The sequence below is a fragment of the Hyaena hyaena genome, unplaced genomic scaffold (assembly GCF_003009895.1).
Source record: "Hyaena hyaena isolate Hyena2069 unplaced genomic scaffold, ASM300989v1 scaffold_160, whole genome shotgun sequence".
Lineage (NCBI taxonomy): Eukaryota > Metazoa > Chordata > Mammalia > Carnivora > Hyaenidae > Hyaena > Hyaena hyaena.
The window spans coordinates 1,789,772-1,808,321 of NW_024080793.1; the positions used below are offsets into that span (position 1 = coordinate 1,789,772).

Sequence of the window (18,550 nt, forward strand, 5' to 3'; positions counted from 1 at the left end):
CCGCCCTCCCAGCGCAGTTCCGCCGGGGTCCCGAAGCCCGGCTTGCAGGGGCGAGGCGCGCGCTCCCGGGGGATCAGGACTGCGGAGCAGGCGGCCCGTGCTGGGCGGCTGTGGCACGAGAGGGCCTTCTGCCTGGGTGCGGAGAACTGCAGCGTCCGCTGTGCGAGGCGCGGCCCCTCCGGGCCCCCAGCCCGCGTCCTCAGCCCCGCGCGCACACACCTACTGACGCCCGCCCGCGCCTGCGGCCCGAGTCCCCGTGCCAGGCCCAGACCCAGACTAGGCGCGGGAGGCGGTGCAGGGATTAGTGGACCCCTCCCCCCAGCGCTCCCCTCGCCCCGCCCGAGGCAGCGAGGACCCCTGGGCTCGGGGGTGGTGAGGGAGCTTCGTCCCGGCGGTGCCCGGGCTGGGTACACGGCCTCACTGGGCGGGGGCCGCACGGCGGCAGGCCGAGGTGCGGGAGCGCTGTCAGGCTGCTGCCCGGCTCCGGTGCGGGGGGTGGGCTAGCGCGGGGGTCGCCCGGTCTCATTCCCCGGCCGAGGCCACGGCCGGGCAGGCAGTGCCCGGGCGGGTAACCCGACCCGACCCGGCTCCCGATCGCCGCTCACCCCGCAAGGCCGGGCAGGGGGAGGGAGAGAAATAGGGAGGAGGGGGAAGGGAAGGGGTGGTGGGTGAGGGGCTGTGGGGACCGCAGGGCCGAGTCCCCAGCCTGTCTGCGCTGCTCTAGGGCGGCTGCCTGTTTAGCCCGGGACGAGCCAGCCCCCTGCCTCGCGGGCGTCGGGCCTGCGGCAGGAGGGAGCCCTGGGGCTGCACAAGCTTGGCTCTGGGAGGCAGACCCGAGCTGCTGCCTCCATTTTGTTTCCTGCTCAGCTTGGTCTGTGGTGGTGGTGGTGTGGGTTTGGGGTGCGGCTGGGCAGGGGGTTCACCTGCGGCCGCATCTGCTCAGGGCCTGAGGCTTCGAAGACCCCAGCCCAAGCCCCCAGGTGAGCCCCGCGGTAGGAGGGGGGGTTGCCTTGGCCTCGGGGCGAGCCGAGCGGGCTGAGGGCAGGTGCCCAGTGGATGGGGAGCCGGGCTGTAACCTAAGATGGAGGCCGGGACTGACGCGGGCCCGAACGGAGCTGGCTGGGCGGTCGGACAGGCCTCAGCCGGGCCAGGTGCCGCCGGGGATGGGGCTCGGAGACGGGTAGGGTGCAGGAGTCGTGTGCAGCCCGGGGCTATAAATGCGACCCGAGGTAGGTGAGGGGATCTGAGTGCCACCCACGACGCCCGCAGGCCCAGACACTCCGGGGAGGCGCGCGAGGCCCCTGGGGAGCCTGCCTCAGGCCCCGCCCGGGCTGCCGGGCCGGCCCGTAGGCCCGGGCCGCGAGCGGGCGCGCAAGGGGAGGGGAGGGGGCGGCAGCGGCGGCTCCGCTGATTGGGCGGCGCGCTCGCGAGCCCGACTTCACCCGCCCTGAACCCCGAAGAGTGAGGAGAGGGAGCGCGCGCGCGGTGGGGGAAGGGGTGCGCGCGCACTCGGCGCCCCAGCCGCACGCGGGCCGGCGCGAGGCGCTGGGTCGCACGCGCCGCCGCGGGGGCGCGCGCGGTGGGGGTGTGAGGAGGAGGAGGCGGCGGCGGAATAGGCCGGGGCAGGTCGCGCTTGCTGCCTTCTCCCCTGAAGAGAGACGCGGGGGGGAGGGGGGTGCGGCGAGCGGCTCCGCTCTCTCCCCTCAGCTCCGCTCGCACCCCAGTGTAATGAGGGTCACCCCCTCCCCCCAGCCGGCCCGGGAGGGGGCGCGGGGCACGGTAACTAGTGCGCTTGGGTGGGTGGCGGGTAGGCGCGTGGAGGAGGGAGGAGGCGGCCGGGTGGGGAAGATGGTGGTGGCAGTGAGGTGAGGGGCGCGGGGGAGGGCCGGGCGCGGCGCGGTGTTGGTGGCCCGCGGCGTTGTAGCCGCGGGCCCCCTCCCCCTCCATCACTACCAGCCGGGCTCAGGCCTAGCCGGCCCGGCCGCCGCGAACTTCCTCCCCGCGCGGCCCGTGCCCCGCCGGCCTCCCGCGCGCACCTCGGCCTCCGCCTCCCCTCAGGTAGCCGGCTGGTGGGCGCGGGGCCGGCTACCCTCCTGCAGCAAACTTTGCTTGCTGCTTAATATTGATGAGTGTGATCGGCTCGGCCAGGAGGTGCTGCCGCGGCTGCGGGAAGGAGCGCGGCCCGGGCAGGCGGCGGCGGCGTCGGCAGCAGCCATGTTTGTCAAGCTGTAGCAGCTGCTGCTGCTCCCTGACTCGGCTTCACCGGCTGCCTCTGTTTCTCCCTCCCTGCCGCGTCGTGGCCTCTGGGCCCTGCAGCCGTGGACCGAGCAGTCCTGCAGTCTGGAAGGCGAGGTTCGGGGTGCACTCGCTTAGGCCGACTCGCCTGCGGCCTGGGCACGGCCGCTGCAAAGGCTTCAGTGCCGGCTGGGCGCAGGGTGCAGCGCTATTGTGACCGCTGCGCCCGAGCGAGCCAGGAAGGAGGGGGGGGGTAACCTTTTTTGTGCAGCGTCCGGGAACCCCCTTCGAACCGTGCAGCCCTCTCCCTTTGGGAGAGCCGGCTGCTGGACCCCCCAGCGGGGAATGGGGAGGGCAATTTCTGTTTGAGATTTAGGAATTTCTGTTGCCAAAGGGATTTTAATGTTAGTTCAGCCCAACTGTCCACCAGTCTGCAGTGCAGGAAAAAGGGACGGGCTGCTTGCATGTGGCAAGATCTGCCCAGCTCCGGGAAGATGGAGTTTGCGGAGGTTCACCGAGGCCATTTTTCCATCGTCAGCTGGGGAACTTTTTCCGCCCATGGAAGTGCAGCAGAAAGGCATCGAGGCCACTAGGCCTTCAGAAGTGGCTGCCATTTTGAAGATAAGAGTCAAATGGCCTATAAACTCAGATTAATTGCTGTTTTTGGATTCCAGGTTGATGCTGGCCCAGGATGGATCAGACCTGTGAACTACCTAGAAGAAATTGTCTGCTGCCCTTTTCCAATCCAGTGAATTTAGATGCCCCTGAAGACAAGGACAGCCCTTTCGGTAATGGTCAATCCAATTTTTCTGAGCCACTTAATGGGTGTACTATGCAGTTACCGACTGCCAGTGGAACATCCCAAAATGCATATGGACAAGATTCTCCATCTTGTTACATTCCACTGCGGAGACTACAGGATTTGGCCTCCATGATCAATGTAGAGTATTTAAATGGGTCTGCTGATGGATCAGAATCCTTTCAAGACCCTGAAAAAAGTGATTCAAGAGCTCAGTCGCCAATTGTTTGCACTTCCTTGAGTCCTGGTGGTCCAACAGCACTTGCTATGAAACAGGAACCCTCTTGTAATAACTCCCCTGAACTCCAGGTAAAAGTAACAAAGACTATCAAGAATGGCTTTCTGCACTTTGAGAATTTTACTTGTGTGGACGATGCAGATGTAGATTCTGAAATGGACCCAGAACAGCCAGTCACAGAGGATGAGAGTATAGAGGAGATCTTTGAGGAAACTCAGACCAATGCCACCTGCAATTATGAGCCTAAATCAGAGAATGGTGTAGAAGTGGCCATGGGAAATGAACAAGACAGCACATCAGAGAGTAGAAATGGTGCAGTCAAATCGCCATTCTTGCCATTAGCTCCTCAAACTGAAACACAGAAAAATAAGCAAAGAAATGAAGTGGACGGCAGCAATGAAAAAGCAGCCCTTCTCCCAGCCCCCTTTTCACTAGGAGATACAAACGTTACCATAGAAGAGCAATTAAATTCAATAAATTTATCTTTTCAGGATGATCCAGATTCCAGTACCAGTACATTAGGAAACATGCTAGAATTACCTGGAACTTCATCATCATCTACTTCACAGGAATTGCCATTTGTAAGCAGTTTTTGGTACAACTTAAATATATACATAAATGTATATATACAGGCAACTTAAAGGGAAGCATAACTAATTGGTTTTTGGTTGCTTATCAGTTAACAACTGAGAGCCTATTGCTACTGATAGGCTTTTTGGTAAAATTTTACTTTGATTTTTAAATTTATCTCTGTTGTATGATTTTTTTTTTCCCAGATTTTTCCAGCTAACTCTTCAGTTGAGGACTGGTTAAGAGTTAAAACTTTCAAGGGCCTTTGAGTTCAGATTTCATTTTTCATGATGAAGCACACATTTGTTTAGTTTTACTTTATTTTTTAAATACTTTGGCTTGCTGGTTTCCTGAGTGCAGGTGAACCAGTTAGTGTTCTGGAGCTCTTTTTTACATAAGGCATGGCTTATTTTTTTAGTTGGTGAGGTGATGCTTGCTTCACATCGAAGTGCCTTTTGGATACAAGTTGAAAGTAGCTAAGATGAGAAGACCTTCTTGGACATCAGTCAAAATTTAAATTAGGCTAGTTTTTCTGAACTACCTGTTGTGAAGGTATAGCATCCTATGCTTTAGGTAACTGCCACCATCAGAATAGACTCTTGAACTTTAGTTATTTAGTAGTGCTGTATATTGTTAACGAGTGGTGAATGATAAAGTTCTTTTTTTGATCTTAGGCAGAATTTCTTGGACTGCCTGTAGTTAGCAGAATGCTCAGTTCTCTTAGCCTCAGCTTCATCACCTTTAAAATCAAACTTCTTGGTTGCTAAAAAATTTCTCTCAGTTTTAAATATTTCATTCTGATTTTGTTTGTGCCTCGATGTATTGTTATGGTTACCTGCAGTGTCAGCACAGAGGATCTCCTTACCCCCCATGCCTCTGAAATCTATATAAAAATTTAATCAGAAAAAATTGTATGTGGTGATTGTTTTGAGTACATCAAAGATTTCACTTTACCGTATAGCCTTGATGTTCTTTAAAGTCACAGAGTATGTGGGTGTGTCGCTTTTGTTTGTTGATTGATGTATTAAATATGCTTTAGTACTCCCTGGTTTCTTTTTTTTTTTAACTCCCTGGTTTCTTAAGTTGGCAGTTGCACATTTAAAAAATTTGTTTTGGTAGTCAGTCACCTTGAGTCTGTATTGTCCTCGGTATTTTTTAGGGTGGATAACTTGTGTTGGTGACCTGTTGGCAGCTTAGACAAACTCTTTGTCTTGGGTTCACATGGAAATTTATTTTACATATGCAGGTTTGGTCTTGTAATTACCTAAAATCTTACATTTGACAGTGGAGATAGATGTTTCTCTAGAAGTGTATATATAGTGATACATAAATCTGTTTCTCGTTAGAGAGGTCACTGGAATTTTGGCTCTATAATAAATAATTGAAAATATTGGAGCTTATAGACAGTATGTTATATATCCTAAATGGGACTTAGCAAAATTGTGTATAAATAGAAATTTTTTTTTTCTGGCAGAAAGTCTAAATTGCTTAAAGACTTTATGGGCTTGAAGAGGCAAGTAACCAATTTTAAGCCTTTGATTTAAGGCTGTGGATGCAATCTATTGATTTGGTTTTTGCCTTTGATATTTTTTAGCTGAAGATTTGAAATAGTGAAGTCAGTCTTAGAGTGCAAATTTAGCTGAATAATGTAGTTTGGGAAAGGTGTAATTAAACCTAATTCTGTATGGCTGCACACTATTAATATATACAGAGTACTGCACAGTTGATTCATTGCAGCAAGTATGGAGCACTTACTTTGCATTAGATTCTATGCTTAGGGCTGGAAATTTTAGAAAATCATTAGCAAATGCTATTGGTCTTTTTTGTTCTGTGATGTCATAATAGAATAAGATTCTCTTGGTAAGAGTAAAATAGTTATTAGGATTGTAAATTCCCTTTATAGAGTTCGAGAAAGGCACATGGTTCAAGATCATATTGTCTTATTTTGTATATCTGGCTATAAGCAGACTGTTTGCCCCCTGCCATAAATAAACAGCCTCTTCAGTTTATCCTCTGCTGTTTATTTTGTCTGAATATAGTGATGTGAATAATGATTGTCATTATAGTTGATAACCTTGACTTGGTGCTTTTATATTTAATTGGGTTGACACCTTCTAATTCCTGCCAGTGAATATATACAGTGTACAGTGCTTCATAATATGTAGGTGCTTGATAAAATACTGAAGGAAGGTTTGTCCCAGAGCTACAAGTTAAAACAAAAGGCAATAACTTAAAGCTTATTAAGTGTTTTGGTCTGTATTGTCTCTTCATAACCTTGTAGTAAAAGATGTCATAGAATACAGATCATCCTTCAAGGCACTTGAGATTATTAGAGACAAGACTAAAACCCTTGAAATCCTAGAATTATCTCAGTACTCTTGGTTTTCTCTAGTGACTTCTGAAGGTCTCTGACACTCTTGGCTGGGCCTGGTTTACTCACTAGGCTGTTTGTAGTAGTTGTTTGTTTTTTACTCTTCCTTACTTAGATATTTTATAGAGAATTTATATTGTGGTGGTATTCATGAATTTAGGGATACTCAAAATTATTAGGATGTAGCTAGCTCCAGGATAGTCTGATGTACATATTATACTAAAGAAGATCACTAAAAATGAATCTACTTACAGTTGGAACTAAAATTTCACAATAAGGAGAAAAGGGTTTACTTAGGATTTTATATTAAAATTAAGAATTCTGAAAATAAACTGTTTAAACCTGTGATGAAAAATTTTGGTTGTGATGGCAACTATTTGTTATAATAAGGCAAGAATCAAATTAAAAAAAATTTTGTCCAGGGGTACCTGGATGGCTCAGTCAGTTGAGCATCTGACTCTCAATCTCACCTCAGGTAATGATCTCCAGGTTTGTGGGATCAGGCCCTGTTTGGGGCATTGTGCTGATCACGTGGAGCCTGATTGGAAATCTCTTTCTCTTTCTCTCTCTGCCCCTCCTCCTTTCTCTCTCTCTCAAAATAAATATGTTAAAAAAAATTAAAGTTTTGTTCAGCAAAATTGTCTAATAGGAAGCTGACATACTTTATTTTGCTTCAGTGTCATCATGATCATAATGAGGTTAAATTTTTGTGAAATAGGTAATAAGTAAAATTTTACTAATTTGTAAAACAGCAAGATTCTCTTTTAAGAATGTCCATTATGGAAAATTTCAAGCATAACCAAAAGAGAGAGAATAGTAGAAATTCCTACATACTCATTGGTAACTGCTATTTTACCGATCTTGTTTTATCTTCCCTCTGTTAAGTCATTCACTTACATTGTTTATAAATTTACTTATTTAGAGTGTATGCGAGTGGGGGAGGGGCAGAGAGAGAGGGAGAGAAAGAGAATCCCAAACAGACTACACAGTGTCATTGAGGAGCCCATCTTTGGGTTTGAACTCATGACTGAGATTATGAACCTGAGTCAAAACCAAGAGTTGGATGCTTAACCAACTGAGCCACCCAGGTGCCCCAATAGATCTTAATACTTTGATGCTTATCATGTCACTCTTTGAAGCTCCTGTCCTATTATTGTTGTCATTTGTCATGTGTTTACTGGTTGACCTAGATCATCTTTTCCATGCTTGTAATCAGAGTGATTTTTCTTTATTATTTACATCGATTTCAAGAAATACAGTATCTTAAAACACAGCGTCTTTTTGCCAGATTTGTTTGCAGTTTTACCTTGTAATTGACTAGCATTGAAATAGTAGTTCCTTATTAGGTGGAGATAGACACTATATTATCCATAGGAAGATGTTTGAATAGAGACTTCCTTTTGTCATTTAAAAATAGATACTTTGGTGTTGTAACAATCCTGTACAATCTTGAGGATTTACAAAGCACTCAAAACCACCCCCTTGTACTGAGTTCTATGCTGTACATGTTTAAGTGGTTAAAGAATTGAGTGGAGAGATGAATGAAACCTAGAGTAGTCAAGGCTTCAGGGAAGAAGTGGAACTTGAATTGGCTTTGGCTGGGTTGAATTTGGTTAGGTTTAGAAGGCTATTTTCTTTTTCTTTTCTATTCCTTTTTTTTTTTTTTTTAAAGCTTATTTTGAGAGCACAAGCAGGGGAGGCGTAGAGAAAGGGTGAGAGGATCTCAAGCAGGCTCTGTGCTGTCAGCATGGAGCCTGAACCCATGAACTGTGAGATCATGACTTGAGCTGAAATCAGGAGTCTGGATGCTTAACTGAGCCACCCAGGTACCCCCTAGAAGAATATTTTGTATGTAGAGCATTAAGTGAACATAGTATTTTCAGGAAATATTTGTTGGAGATGGTTGGGTAGGATAGGTGTAGTCTGGTAATAGGGCCTAAAAATTTGGATTGTGGCTTTTGATGTTGAAGTGATAGGACTGGGAGCCAGCAAGGGATTTTAACTGAGAAGTGATCTGATGAAATCAGTGTTTGGAAAACTTTGGCTGGGGAAGAATAGAGGCAACCTTAGGATATATGAGTCTGTTGCAATAGTAATTAAAACTTAGACTTGGACAGAATTAATAGTAGAAAGAAGGAGGGTAAATCCAAAAGATATTTTCAGAGGAGGGAAATTGGCAGCCATTTTGCGTTGCCTGGAGGCAAAATTAGTCTGGATTTGGGGAAAGGAGAGATGAGTGCAGATGATCTCTATGGCTTCTGGTGGTCCCTGAGACCATGATTCCTCGGGGATTCTCTCTGCTGTCCCCATCATTGCAGTAATTCTCTACCCTCTCCTTTCCAGTCTAAGAAGAAAATAGATCCTGTCTGCGTACCTCTCAAGTTCTGCTCTTTGACTCCCTCCTTGCTGGAGAACCTAGTGTTACTCATCCCTCTTTCCTCTTTTCTTCTGGAGTCTTTATTTTCTACCTTTCTACTTTGTCATTTTTTTCTGCCTAAAACCAGGATGACATCTTCCTATTCTAAAGGCATCTTCCTATATCCTGTAACTCTTCTAATGATCTTTCCCCTTTAATGGTGAATTACTTGAAATCGTTAACTGCTTTTTAACCTCTCCTTAAAGCTCTGTGGATTGGCTTCTATATCTTCCACTCTGCTGCAACTGTTCTTTTAAAAGTCACAGATGATACTTCAATACTTACCTTATTAGATTTGCAGTATTTGACCACCACTCCTTTAAACAGTGCTTCTTTGCTCACTGTCTTTTCTTCCTTTTTAATTCTCTTCAGTCTCATCCACTTTCGTGGATTTACTTTATTCCTACTCTGCTGTTTGAAAATGCTCTTGATCTGATTTCTGAGCTTCAGACCAAGAAATTCTAATTGCCAAGCTTTTCTTCTACCTAGGTCATAATCAATTTTGAACCTGTCCCTTATGTCAAATGTGCATTTCCTTTTGTGATAATGATGGCATCATCCTCCTCTTCATTTCAAGGCTGGAAACTTTGTAGTCACTTGTTTTTATGATAAAACCACATTTGAGTGCTTCCTCTGTGCCAGGCACTGCTAGTATTAAAAGGTAAGACATACTCAGTGTTTTTAAGGAACTTTACTGTTTAAGGAAGACGAGTGTAAACATTGACAATACAGAACAGTAAGTAGTCAAGTAGGTGTTATAAATACAGTACTGTGGCATATCTGGAGTAATCATGAAGAACTTCACAGAAAGGTTATATTTAATTGAGCAGAGATAGACATGCCAGTAAGTAAGAACAAATAGCATATAGAAGTGCCAAGAAATTCTTTGATAGGAATCTGGGAGAGTGGGGTTGTCAAGAGGTAAAGTATAAACATAGGTCTTGTATGCCATCCTGTGAAGTTGACTTTTTAAAAATTTTTTAAAATGTTTTATCCATTTTTGAGAGAGAGAATGAATGCGTGGGGGAGGGGCAGAGAAAGAGAGGGGCACAGAATCTGAAGCAGGCTCTAGGCTCTGAGCTGTCAGCACAAAGCTGGACTTGGGACTTGAACTCACAGACCACAAGATCATGACCTGAGCTGAAGTTGGACGCTTAACCAACTGAGCCACCCAGGCACCCCAAGAGTTAACTTTTTTAAGGTTTTTTTGTTTGTTTTTATTTTTAATTTTTAAAATTTTTCCTAAGTAATCTCTACACCCAGCGTGGGACTTAAACTCTAAACTCACGACCCTGAGATTGAGAGTCACATCATGCTCTTCCGACTGAGCCAGCCAGGCACTCCATTATGTGATTTCTGAATACACAGATTTGGGGTGTTCGTGGGTTCGAGCCCCGTGTCGGGCTCTGTGCTGACAGCTAGCTCAGAGCCTGGAGCCTGTTCCAGATTCTGTGTCTCTCTCTCTCTCTCTCTGCTCACACTGTCTCTCTCAGAAATAAATAAAACATTAAAAAGAATAAAAAAAAATAAATTACACAGATTGTCCAGTCTTTTTCTCATTTCTTCATTCCCATTCTACTATGAGGCCTTTATCACTCTTCATATAGTTTTCTTTCCAGTCTGTCTTACCCAAAATTATTCTGACCTCCAAAATAGAAATTCTAGGTCTCTGGTTAAAGCTTACAACTGTAGTGCCTCACTTCTTTCTCTGTTTACCTAACAAAGTCCATATTTAGAGCCTCTTTGATAAGACCCTTTTCTTGACTTCTCACATCTCCTATGCTATGTATCCAAGGTGTTCTGGGTTCAGTCAGACTAAACTAATAGTAGTGGTTTACTTCACACTCTCCCCTGGCTCATGTCTTTATCCTCCTGGTCTGATTCATTGTTGCATATTATCAGTGTGTAGCGTGGTGCCTTTTTTGTAGTAGACCTCATATAGTTACTGAAGGAAAGGGTGGATGGTGCTATTACAGTGGTACAACTTGGGGAGGGAAGTAGATTTTATTTATTAAAAATTTTTTTTAAAAATGTTTATTTTAGAGAGAGAGAGAGAGAGGGACAGTGCAAGACAGTGCGAGTAGGGGATGGACAGAGACAGGGCGACACAGACTATGAAGCAGGCTTCAGGCTCTCAGCTGTTAGCACAGAGTCCAGTGCGGGGCTTAAACCCACAAGATGTGAGATCATGACCTGAGCCTAAGTCAGATGCTTAACTGACTGAGCCACCCAGGCGCCCTGGGAAGTAGATTTTAGGTAGGAAAGTGATTAATGGACTGTCAGCTCTCCTCCTCAGTGTACCAAATTTCAAAACTTGAGAATTTTTTTGACTTTATTTCCTTATGCACTCATTTCTAAGGCCTTTGAATTTGAGTTCCTTAATATCATAATATCTTTCTTCCCATTCTTACTTTCAATCTTTTAACGAGCTAATTTTTTTTAAGTGGGCTCCCCACACCAACTTGGGACTTGAACTCATGACCCTGGGATCAAGAGTTGGTGTTCCACCAACTGAGGCAGCCTGGTGCCCCCTTACTTTTCAGTCTTTTAATTGTTGATACTAAATCATAGTGGGTTTTTTTTTTTTAAGTTTATTTTGAGAGAGAGTGAGAGCATGTGAATGGAGGAGGGGCAGAGAGAGAGAGAGAGAGAGAGAATATGAATATCCAAGGCAGGCTGCACACTGTCAGCACAGTGCCTGACATGGTGCTTAATCTCAAACCATGAGATCATGACCTGAGTGGAAATCAAGAGTTGGACACTTAACTGACTGAGCATCAGGCACTCCGAATCATAATGGTCTTAAATTGAAGAGATCTCTTTGTGTGTCTGAGTGTGTATTGTGCTTCCTGTTTAGTTGGAGAAGTCCCTTTAATCTCTGAGGCCCAGTTCCTCATCTCTAAATTAGGGCTAGTACTTTACATACAGGTTTGTTTGAGAGTGCAACAAGATAATTTGTGTGAAGCAACTAGATGCTAGTTCTGAAGTAGGTGCTCAGTAAGCAATGCCTATTATATGTAAGAACCAAACACCTATTTGGAAGAGTTAGTTGTAAATTTCTAGAAGCCTGTCTTTGCATTTTTGCTTTTTGTCTCTATTCTTCCAAACTCTTCTGCCTTACTCGGTAAGTTAAAGACATTAACTACCGTCGACAGTTTCTATTTCTGTTTAATAGAATTTTATCCATTTTTACTTGGTAATCAGGAGAATTTACTTTGTGCAGTAGGATCAGGATCTTTGTGTACTCCCAGCTATTAAGTAGTATAACTTTATTGTGTTGTGTTTTGCTGTTTGTCTTTTGTCATTGCCATGGATATAAATGTTACACCTCTACCCCCTAGTTTTCATAAGAACCCACTGAAAGGAGATCCCATATCTTGTAGTGGCGGATCTGATTTTCATTGAATGATTGTTTTTTTTTTTTTTAATTTTTTATTTATTTCTGAGAGAGAGAGAGACCTTGTGAGCAGTGGAGGGTCAGAGAGAGAGGGAGACACAGAATCTGGAACAGGCTCCAGGTTCTGAGCTAGCTGTCAGCACAGAGCCCATTACGGGGCTCGAACCCACGAACCGTGAGATCATAACCTGAGCTGAAGTCAGATGCTTGAGCCACCCAGGCAACCCTGAATGACTGTTTCTTAAACTTTTTAAAATGATTTCAAATGTGGTCTTTTGAAGAAATGGCTAGGATTTTTTTTTTTTTTTGATGTTTATTTGTTTTGAAAGAGTAAATGGAGGAGCAGAGAGAAAGGGAGAGACAGAGTTCCAAGCAGGCTCTGTGCTGTCAGTGCAGAGCCCCATGTAGGGCTCAAACTCAGGAACCATGAGGTCATGACCTTAGCCGATATAAGTGGGATGTGGGGCGCCCGAGTGGCTCAATTGGTTAAGGATCTGACTTTGGCTCAGGTCATGATCTCGCAGTTCGTGAGTTCGTCAGTTCCTGACGAGTGTCAACACAGCGCCTGCTTCGGATTTTCTGTCTCTTTCTCTGTCACTCTCTTTCTCTCTCTCTCTGTCCCTCCCCTGCTTGCACTCTCTCTCAAAAATTAATATAAACATTAAAAAAAATATGCTTAACCAACTGAAGCCACCCAGGCACCCCAGCTATGATTCTTTTTAGTTAGAAATGTAATAAATATTCATGGTAAAGAAAAAGGTCAGACTTAAAAATGGGATGTAAAAGTTTCTATTTCTGTCACCCCTCATGTACTCTTGATATTCTTTTAGACTCTTTATACAAACCTTTTTTTTTATAAAGTTTTTTTAATGTTTTATTTATTTCTAGGAGAGAGAGAAAGAGACAGCATGAACAGGGGAGGGTCAGAGAGAGGGAGTCACAGACTCTGTAACAGGCTCCAGGCTCTGAGCTGGCAGTCAGCACACAGAGCCCGCCGCGGGGCTTGAACCCACGAACCGCGAGATCATGACCTAAGCGAAAGTCAGACGCTTAACCGACTAAGCCACCCAGGCGCCCCTATACAAACCTTTTTTTTTTTTTTTTTAACTTTAATAATGTAAGTGGCCTGTATACATCTTCAATACCTTGGTTAATATGTCAAGGACATATTTTTCATATGAGCATGTAGATAGATCTGCACTCTTTTTTATTCCTGAAATTTTTACTAAGCTAAATGTAGATTCACTTGCAGTTTTAAGTAATAATACAGAGGAGATCTCTTGTACATTTTCCCTGGTTTTGCAATGGTAATGTTTTGTAAAAACATCTAATATTACAACCAGGATATTGTTGTTGATCTAATCCACCAATCTTGTTTGGGTGAACCCAATTGTTTTGTTTTGTTTTTAATGTTTTTCAATTTTGAGAGAGATAGAGTGTGAGTGGGGTCGGGGCAGAGAGAGGGGGAGACAGAATCAGAAGCAGGCTCCAGGCTCCAAGCTGTCAGCACAGATCCCGACGTGGGGTTCAAACTCCTGTGCCATGAGGTCATGACCTGAGCTAAAGTCAGATGCTCAACTGACTGAACCACCCAGCCGCCCTGAACCCAGTTTTTGTTTTTCATGTTTTTTTTTAACCTAAAAGAAAATTCTGTATTTCTAAGATGTGTTCTAGATGTCTCCAGTTCTATCTGTACTCATGTTATGTAGTACATAGTATATATAATGTGTATAAATTCTCTACATTTTTATCACCTGTGGAGGTTCATATATGTACCACCACAGTCAAGATACTAAACAGTTCCAACACCTCGAGGATCTCTCCCGTGCTCCCTTTATATCACATCCATCTCCTTTCTTGCAGCTCTTTCCCCAGCCTTTGCTAACTAACTCTGTCCTTTGTAAAATTTTGTTATTTTAAAAATGTTACATAAATGGTATCATACAGTATATAGCTTTTTGGGATTGGGTTTTTTCACTTATATATGTAAGTCCCTGGAGATTCCTTCAGTTTATTGAATGTATCAATATTTTATTCCTTTTTATGACTAAATAATATTCCATAGAATGTGTATTCGACAGCTTGTTGAACTACTCACCTGTTAAAGGACATGTGGCCTTATTCTAGCTTTTGTCTGATGGAAGTAAAATTGCTATGAACATTTGTGTATAGGTTTTTGTGTAAACCTAAGTTTTCATTTCTCTGGGATAAATGCCCAAGTACAGTTGCTGAATCATATGGTAGTGACTTGTTTAGTTTTAGAAGCTGCCAAGCTGATTTTCAGAGCAACTCTATCATTTATATTCTCACTGGCAGTGTATGAGTGATGGAGTCTCTCTGAATCTTTGCCATCATTTGGTGTTACCACTGTTTCTTTCTTTTTCTTGGTTTCTTTTTTCTTTTTTAAATATTTTTAAATTTTTTTTTTTTTTTTTAAATTTCCAGGAGAGAGAGAGAGACAGCGTGAACAGGGGAGGGTCAGAGAGAGAGGGAAACACAGACTCTGAAACAGGCTCCAGGCTCTGAGCTGGCAGTCAGCACAGAGCCCGACGCGGGGCTCGAACCCACGAACCGCGAGATCATGACCTAAGCGAAAGTCGGACGCTTAACCGACTAAGCCACCCAGGCGCCCCTCTTTTTTAAATATTTTTAAATAATCTCAACACCCACTGCGGTGCTTGAACTTGCAACCCTGAAGTCAAGAGTTGCATGCTATAGTAAGTGAACCAGCCAGGCACCCTCTTTTTCCTTTTCCTTTTCCTTTTCCTTTTCCTTTTCCTTTTCCTTTTCCTTTTCTTTTTCTTTTTCTTTTTCTTTTTCTTTTTCTTTTTCTTTTTCTTTCTTTTTCTTTTTCTTTTTCTTCCTCTCCTCTCCTCTTTCCAGTATAATGAATATACAGGTTATATTAGTGTGAGACATATAGTATGATTCAGAAATTCTATACATTTGTGTGGTTTTTATTTATTTATTTATTTTTTTAAGTTTATTGAGAGAGAGAGAGCAGGGAAGGGGCAAAGAGAGAGGGAATGTGAATTCCAAGCAGACTCGATACTGTCAACACAGCCTGACATGGGGCTTGAACTCACGGGCTGTGAGATCATGACCTGAGCTAAAACCAAGAGTCAGATGCTCAAACACCTGAGCCACCCAGGCACCCAAAGATAAGGGTACTCTTACTCTCCTTCACCTGTCCCCCAGCTCTATATGACCTCTGGTAATCACCAGTTTATTTTCTGTATTTAAGAGTCTAGTTTTTTGTCTGTCTTTTTAAAAATTTTTACTTTGTTTCTTAAATCCCACAAGTGAAAAATCATATGGTATTTTCTTTCTCTGATTTATTTCACTTAGCCTTATATACTCTCTAGATCCATCCATGTTGTTGCAAATGGCAAAATCTCATTTTTTTTAATGTGTGAGTAATAGTCTGGTGTGTGTGTATGTGTATGTATATTTTGCCCATTTCTAATTGGATTGTTTGATGCATACATATATCTCCCACATTTTCTTCATTCATCAATGAAGTATTCATTCATCTTTTGATGGACTTTTGGGTTGCTTCTATATCTTGGCTATTGAATATAATGTTGGAGTAAACATAGGGTGCATATATCTATTTGAATTAGTGTTTTTGTATTCTTTGGGAAATACCCAGTAGTTAGAACTACTGGATCATCTGGTAATTCTGTTTTTAATTTTTTGAGGAACCTCCATACTGTTTTCCACAGTGGCTGTACTAGTTTGCATTCCTGCCAACAGTGCACAAGGGTTCCTTTTTCTCCACTTTCTTGTCAACACTTGTTTCTTATGCTTTTTGATTTTAGCCATTCTGACAGGTGTGAGGTGATGTCTCATTATAGTTTTGATTTGCATTCGTGTTGTCACTGTTTTTATTTCAGCCATTTTGATAGTTATGTAGTGATCTCTCATTATGATTTTAATTGGCATTTTCCTGATAGCTAATGATGTTGAACATCTTTTTGTATGCTTATTTGCCATCTGTATATCCTCTAGTGAAATATGTTCATCTCTTTTGCCCATTTTCTAATTGGATTGTTTGATTTTTTTTTTTTAAACTGTTGAATTTTGAGAGTTCTTTATATATTCTAGATGATCTATGTTCTTTGTAATGCTTATACACAAACCATAATTTTTAAGCATTGCTTCCACTTTTAGATAATTTATTAGAGAACCGACAGTCATATACACTTGTGGTTTCCCCTTAATAAATTGGAACAGATGTTAGTGTTGCTTTTTTAGGCAAAATTACTTGATTAAGGTTTCTAAAGTCTTTTTCACATCTCCAGTGACATTATTTAAAATATCATAATATTCTGCTAAAGATTGCTGGAAGGATAGAATCCATTTTGGAGTATGAACAATTGTATTTACACATTAGACTGAATTAAAAATAATTACAGGTTATACGATATCCCCTCATATACCAGGAAGAGTCTGAAGGTAGTCTTTGTAAATCGCAAAGGTATATTCCCCTCGTCATCTCAGATTTCTCTTGATGGTGTAATTGGAGCTGTTGTGGGTCCCTGGTGCAAGTAGGTGATATACAAGTTGTCTCTGTATTCAGTAAAAATAATAGACATTAATGCCATGCTAATTGTCTTTGGAATTTTACATCCAAAGGCATTTTTTCAACATTACATTTGATTTGATTGACAGTGTCTTGAATTTGTTTTTATAATAAGTATATCAAGGAATAGCACCTCCACTTATGCCACTATCTGTAAAGAATTGCAGAGCTGTTGCTGAGAGATAATAAAATTCTACATTTTAATTTTCTTTTTTTTTTTTTGTAACATAGTAGAGCTTTGGGCAGAAGTATTATAGTGCAGGTGATTAAACCACTGGAATAATTTCTTTGGTAGAGTAGATGTTAGAGTTGTAAGTAGAGTCATCATAGGTAATATCTGTGGAATTATTTCCTAGTAATAGTTTCATAATAATGTTTGTGGAATTATTTCCTAAGGATAAATTGCTGGTAGTGGAATATCAGGATAATAGGTTAAATTTTTTGTCTTGATATATGTACTTCTCTATGGCTTTCCAAAACAATTGTACCATTTTAACAGGTTTGGGGTTTTTTTTTTGGCATTTCTTTTAAAGTTTTTATTTATTTATTTTGAGAGCGAGAGAGTGAGAATGCAGGAGGAGCAGAGAGAGAGAGGGGGAGAGAGAATCCCAAGCAGTCTCTGCTTTGACAACACGGAGCCTGACAAAGGGCTAGATCTCATGAACTGTGATATCATAACCTGAGCTAAAATAGAGTTGGGTGCTTCACCTACTGAGCTACCCAGGTGTCCCAATCTCTTTTTAGTTTTAGTAAATTATTTTCTATAGTTGTACAGCTGAAGTTTGAGTTTTCATTTACCCAGATCTGTGTTTTGAAGTGATTTCTTTTATCGATTCAAAGCTTATTGTACTTCTATATATTTGATTAGCTTTACAGACCATAAAAATATGAAGAAATCATATGTATCACAGTCTTACTGATTTAATAGGGATTTTATTTTAATATTCATTACCATAATGATAATTTTTATAGTGTAGTCTTATCCTTTTTGAAAACATAAATTCTTAAAGCTGTGAAAGGAATTTTTCCCTCTGTATTAGTTATCTATTTTGTCTAACAAATGACTTTCAAATTTAGCAGGCTGAAACAAACATAACACAGAGGGTTAGGAATCTGGGAGTGGCTTTGTTGGGTGATTCTGGCTCAGAGTGTCTCATGAGATTACAAGCAAGATGTCAGCCAGTGCTGCAGTCCTGAAGGCTCTAGGATCTTTGTCTAAGAAAAGGCTGCTGGTTGGCTGTAGGAGGCCTTAGTTCCTTGCCAGGTGAGCTTCTCCATTGGGCTGCTCATAGTATGTACTAGTTTCCCCCAGGCTGAATGATCCAAGAGAGGAGAGACCAAGCAGGAAGATTTAAGGGGATAAATGTGGGAGGGGAAAACCATGGGCTGAATACCATGAATACCACGAGGTGAGAATCATTGGAGACCATGTGGAGGCTGGTTACCACACCCACCCAACAAGAAATGAAGAGATTTAATTTATTTTTAAAGTATATTCTTTAAAGTTTTATTTATTTATTTTTGAGACAGTGTGAGTGGGGAAGGGTGAGAGAGAGAGAGAAAGTGAGAATCCCAAGCAGGCCCCTTGCTATCAGCACAGAGCCCAATGCAGCGCTCAAACCCACAAAACTGAGATCATGACCTGAGCCAGAACTGAGTTGGATGTTGAACTGATTGAGCCACCCAGGCACCCCTATTTAAGAAAAAAAATTTTTTTTTTTTTTAAAGTTTTATTTATTTCTAGGAGAGAGAGAGAGAGACAGTGTGAGCAGGGGAGGGTCAGAGAGAGAAGGAGTCACAGACTCTGAAACAGGCTCCAGGCTCTGAGCTGGCAGTCAGCACAGAGCCCGACGCGGGGCTTGAACCCAGGAACCGCGAGATCATGACCTAAGCGAAAGTCGGACGCTTAACCGACTAAGCCACCCAGGCGCCCCAATTT

At 43.1% G+C, this 18,550-nt stretch overlaps 1 protein-coding gene across 4 annotated transcripts in view; it reads left to right on the plus strand.

The window, feature by feature from the left end:
* Positions 1 to 961: 961 nt before the first annotated feature.
* Positions 962 to 18,550, plus strand: part of NSD1 (nuclear receptor binding SET domain protein 1) — a 139,201-nt gene continuing 121,612 nt past the window's right edge. Inside the window, exons 1-2 of one of the 4 annotated variants that reach the window (XM_039239709.1) lie at positions 962 to 980; positions 2,910 to 3,853. In XM_039239709.1, the coding sequence (XP_039095640.1) occupies positions 2,927 to 3,853 (927 nt within the window). In that variant the 5' untranslated portion in view covers positions 962 to 980; positions 2,910 to 2,926. Of the gene's footprint in view, positions 981 to 1,439; positions 1,462 to 1,613; positions 1,780 to 2,909; positions 3,854 to 18,550 lie in introns of those variants that run through there. The other 3 variants (XM_039239710.1, XM_039239708.1, XM_039239711.1) reach the window with 3 other exon arrangements.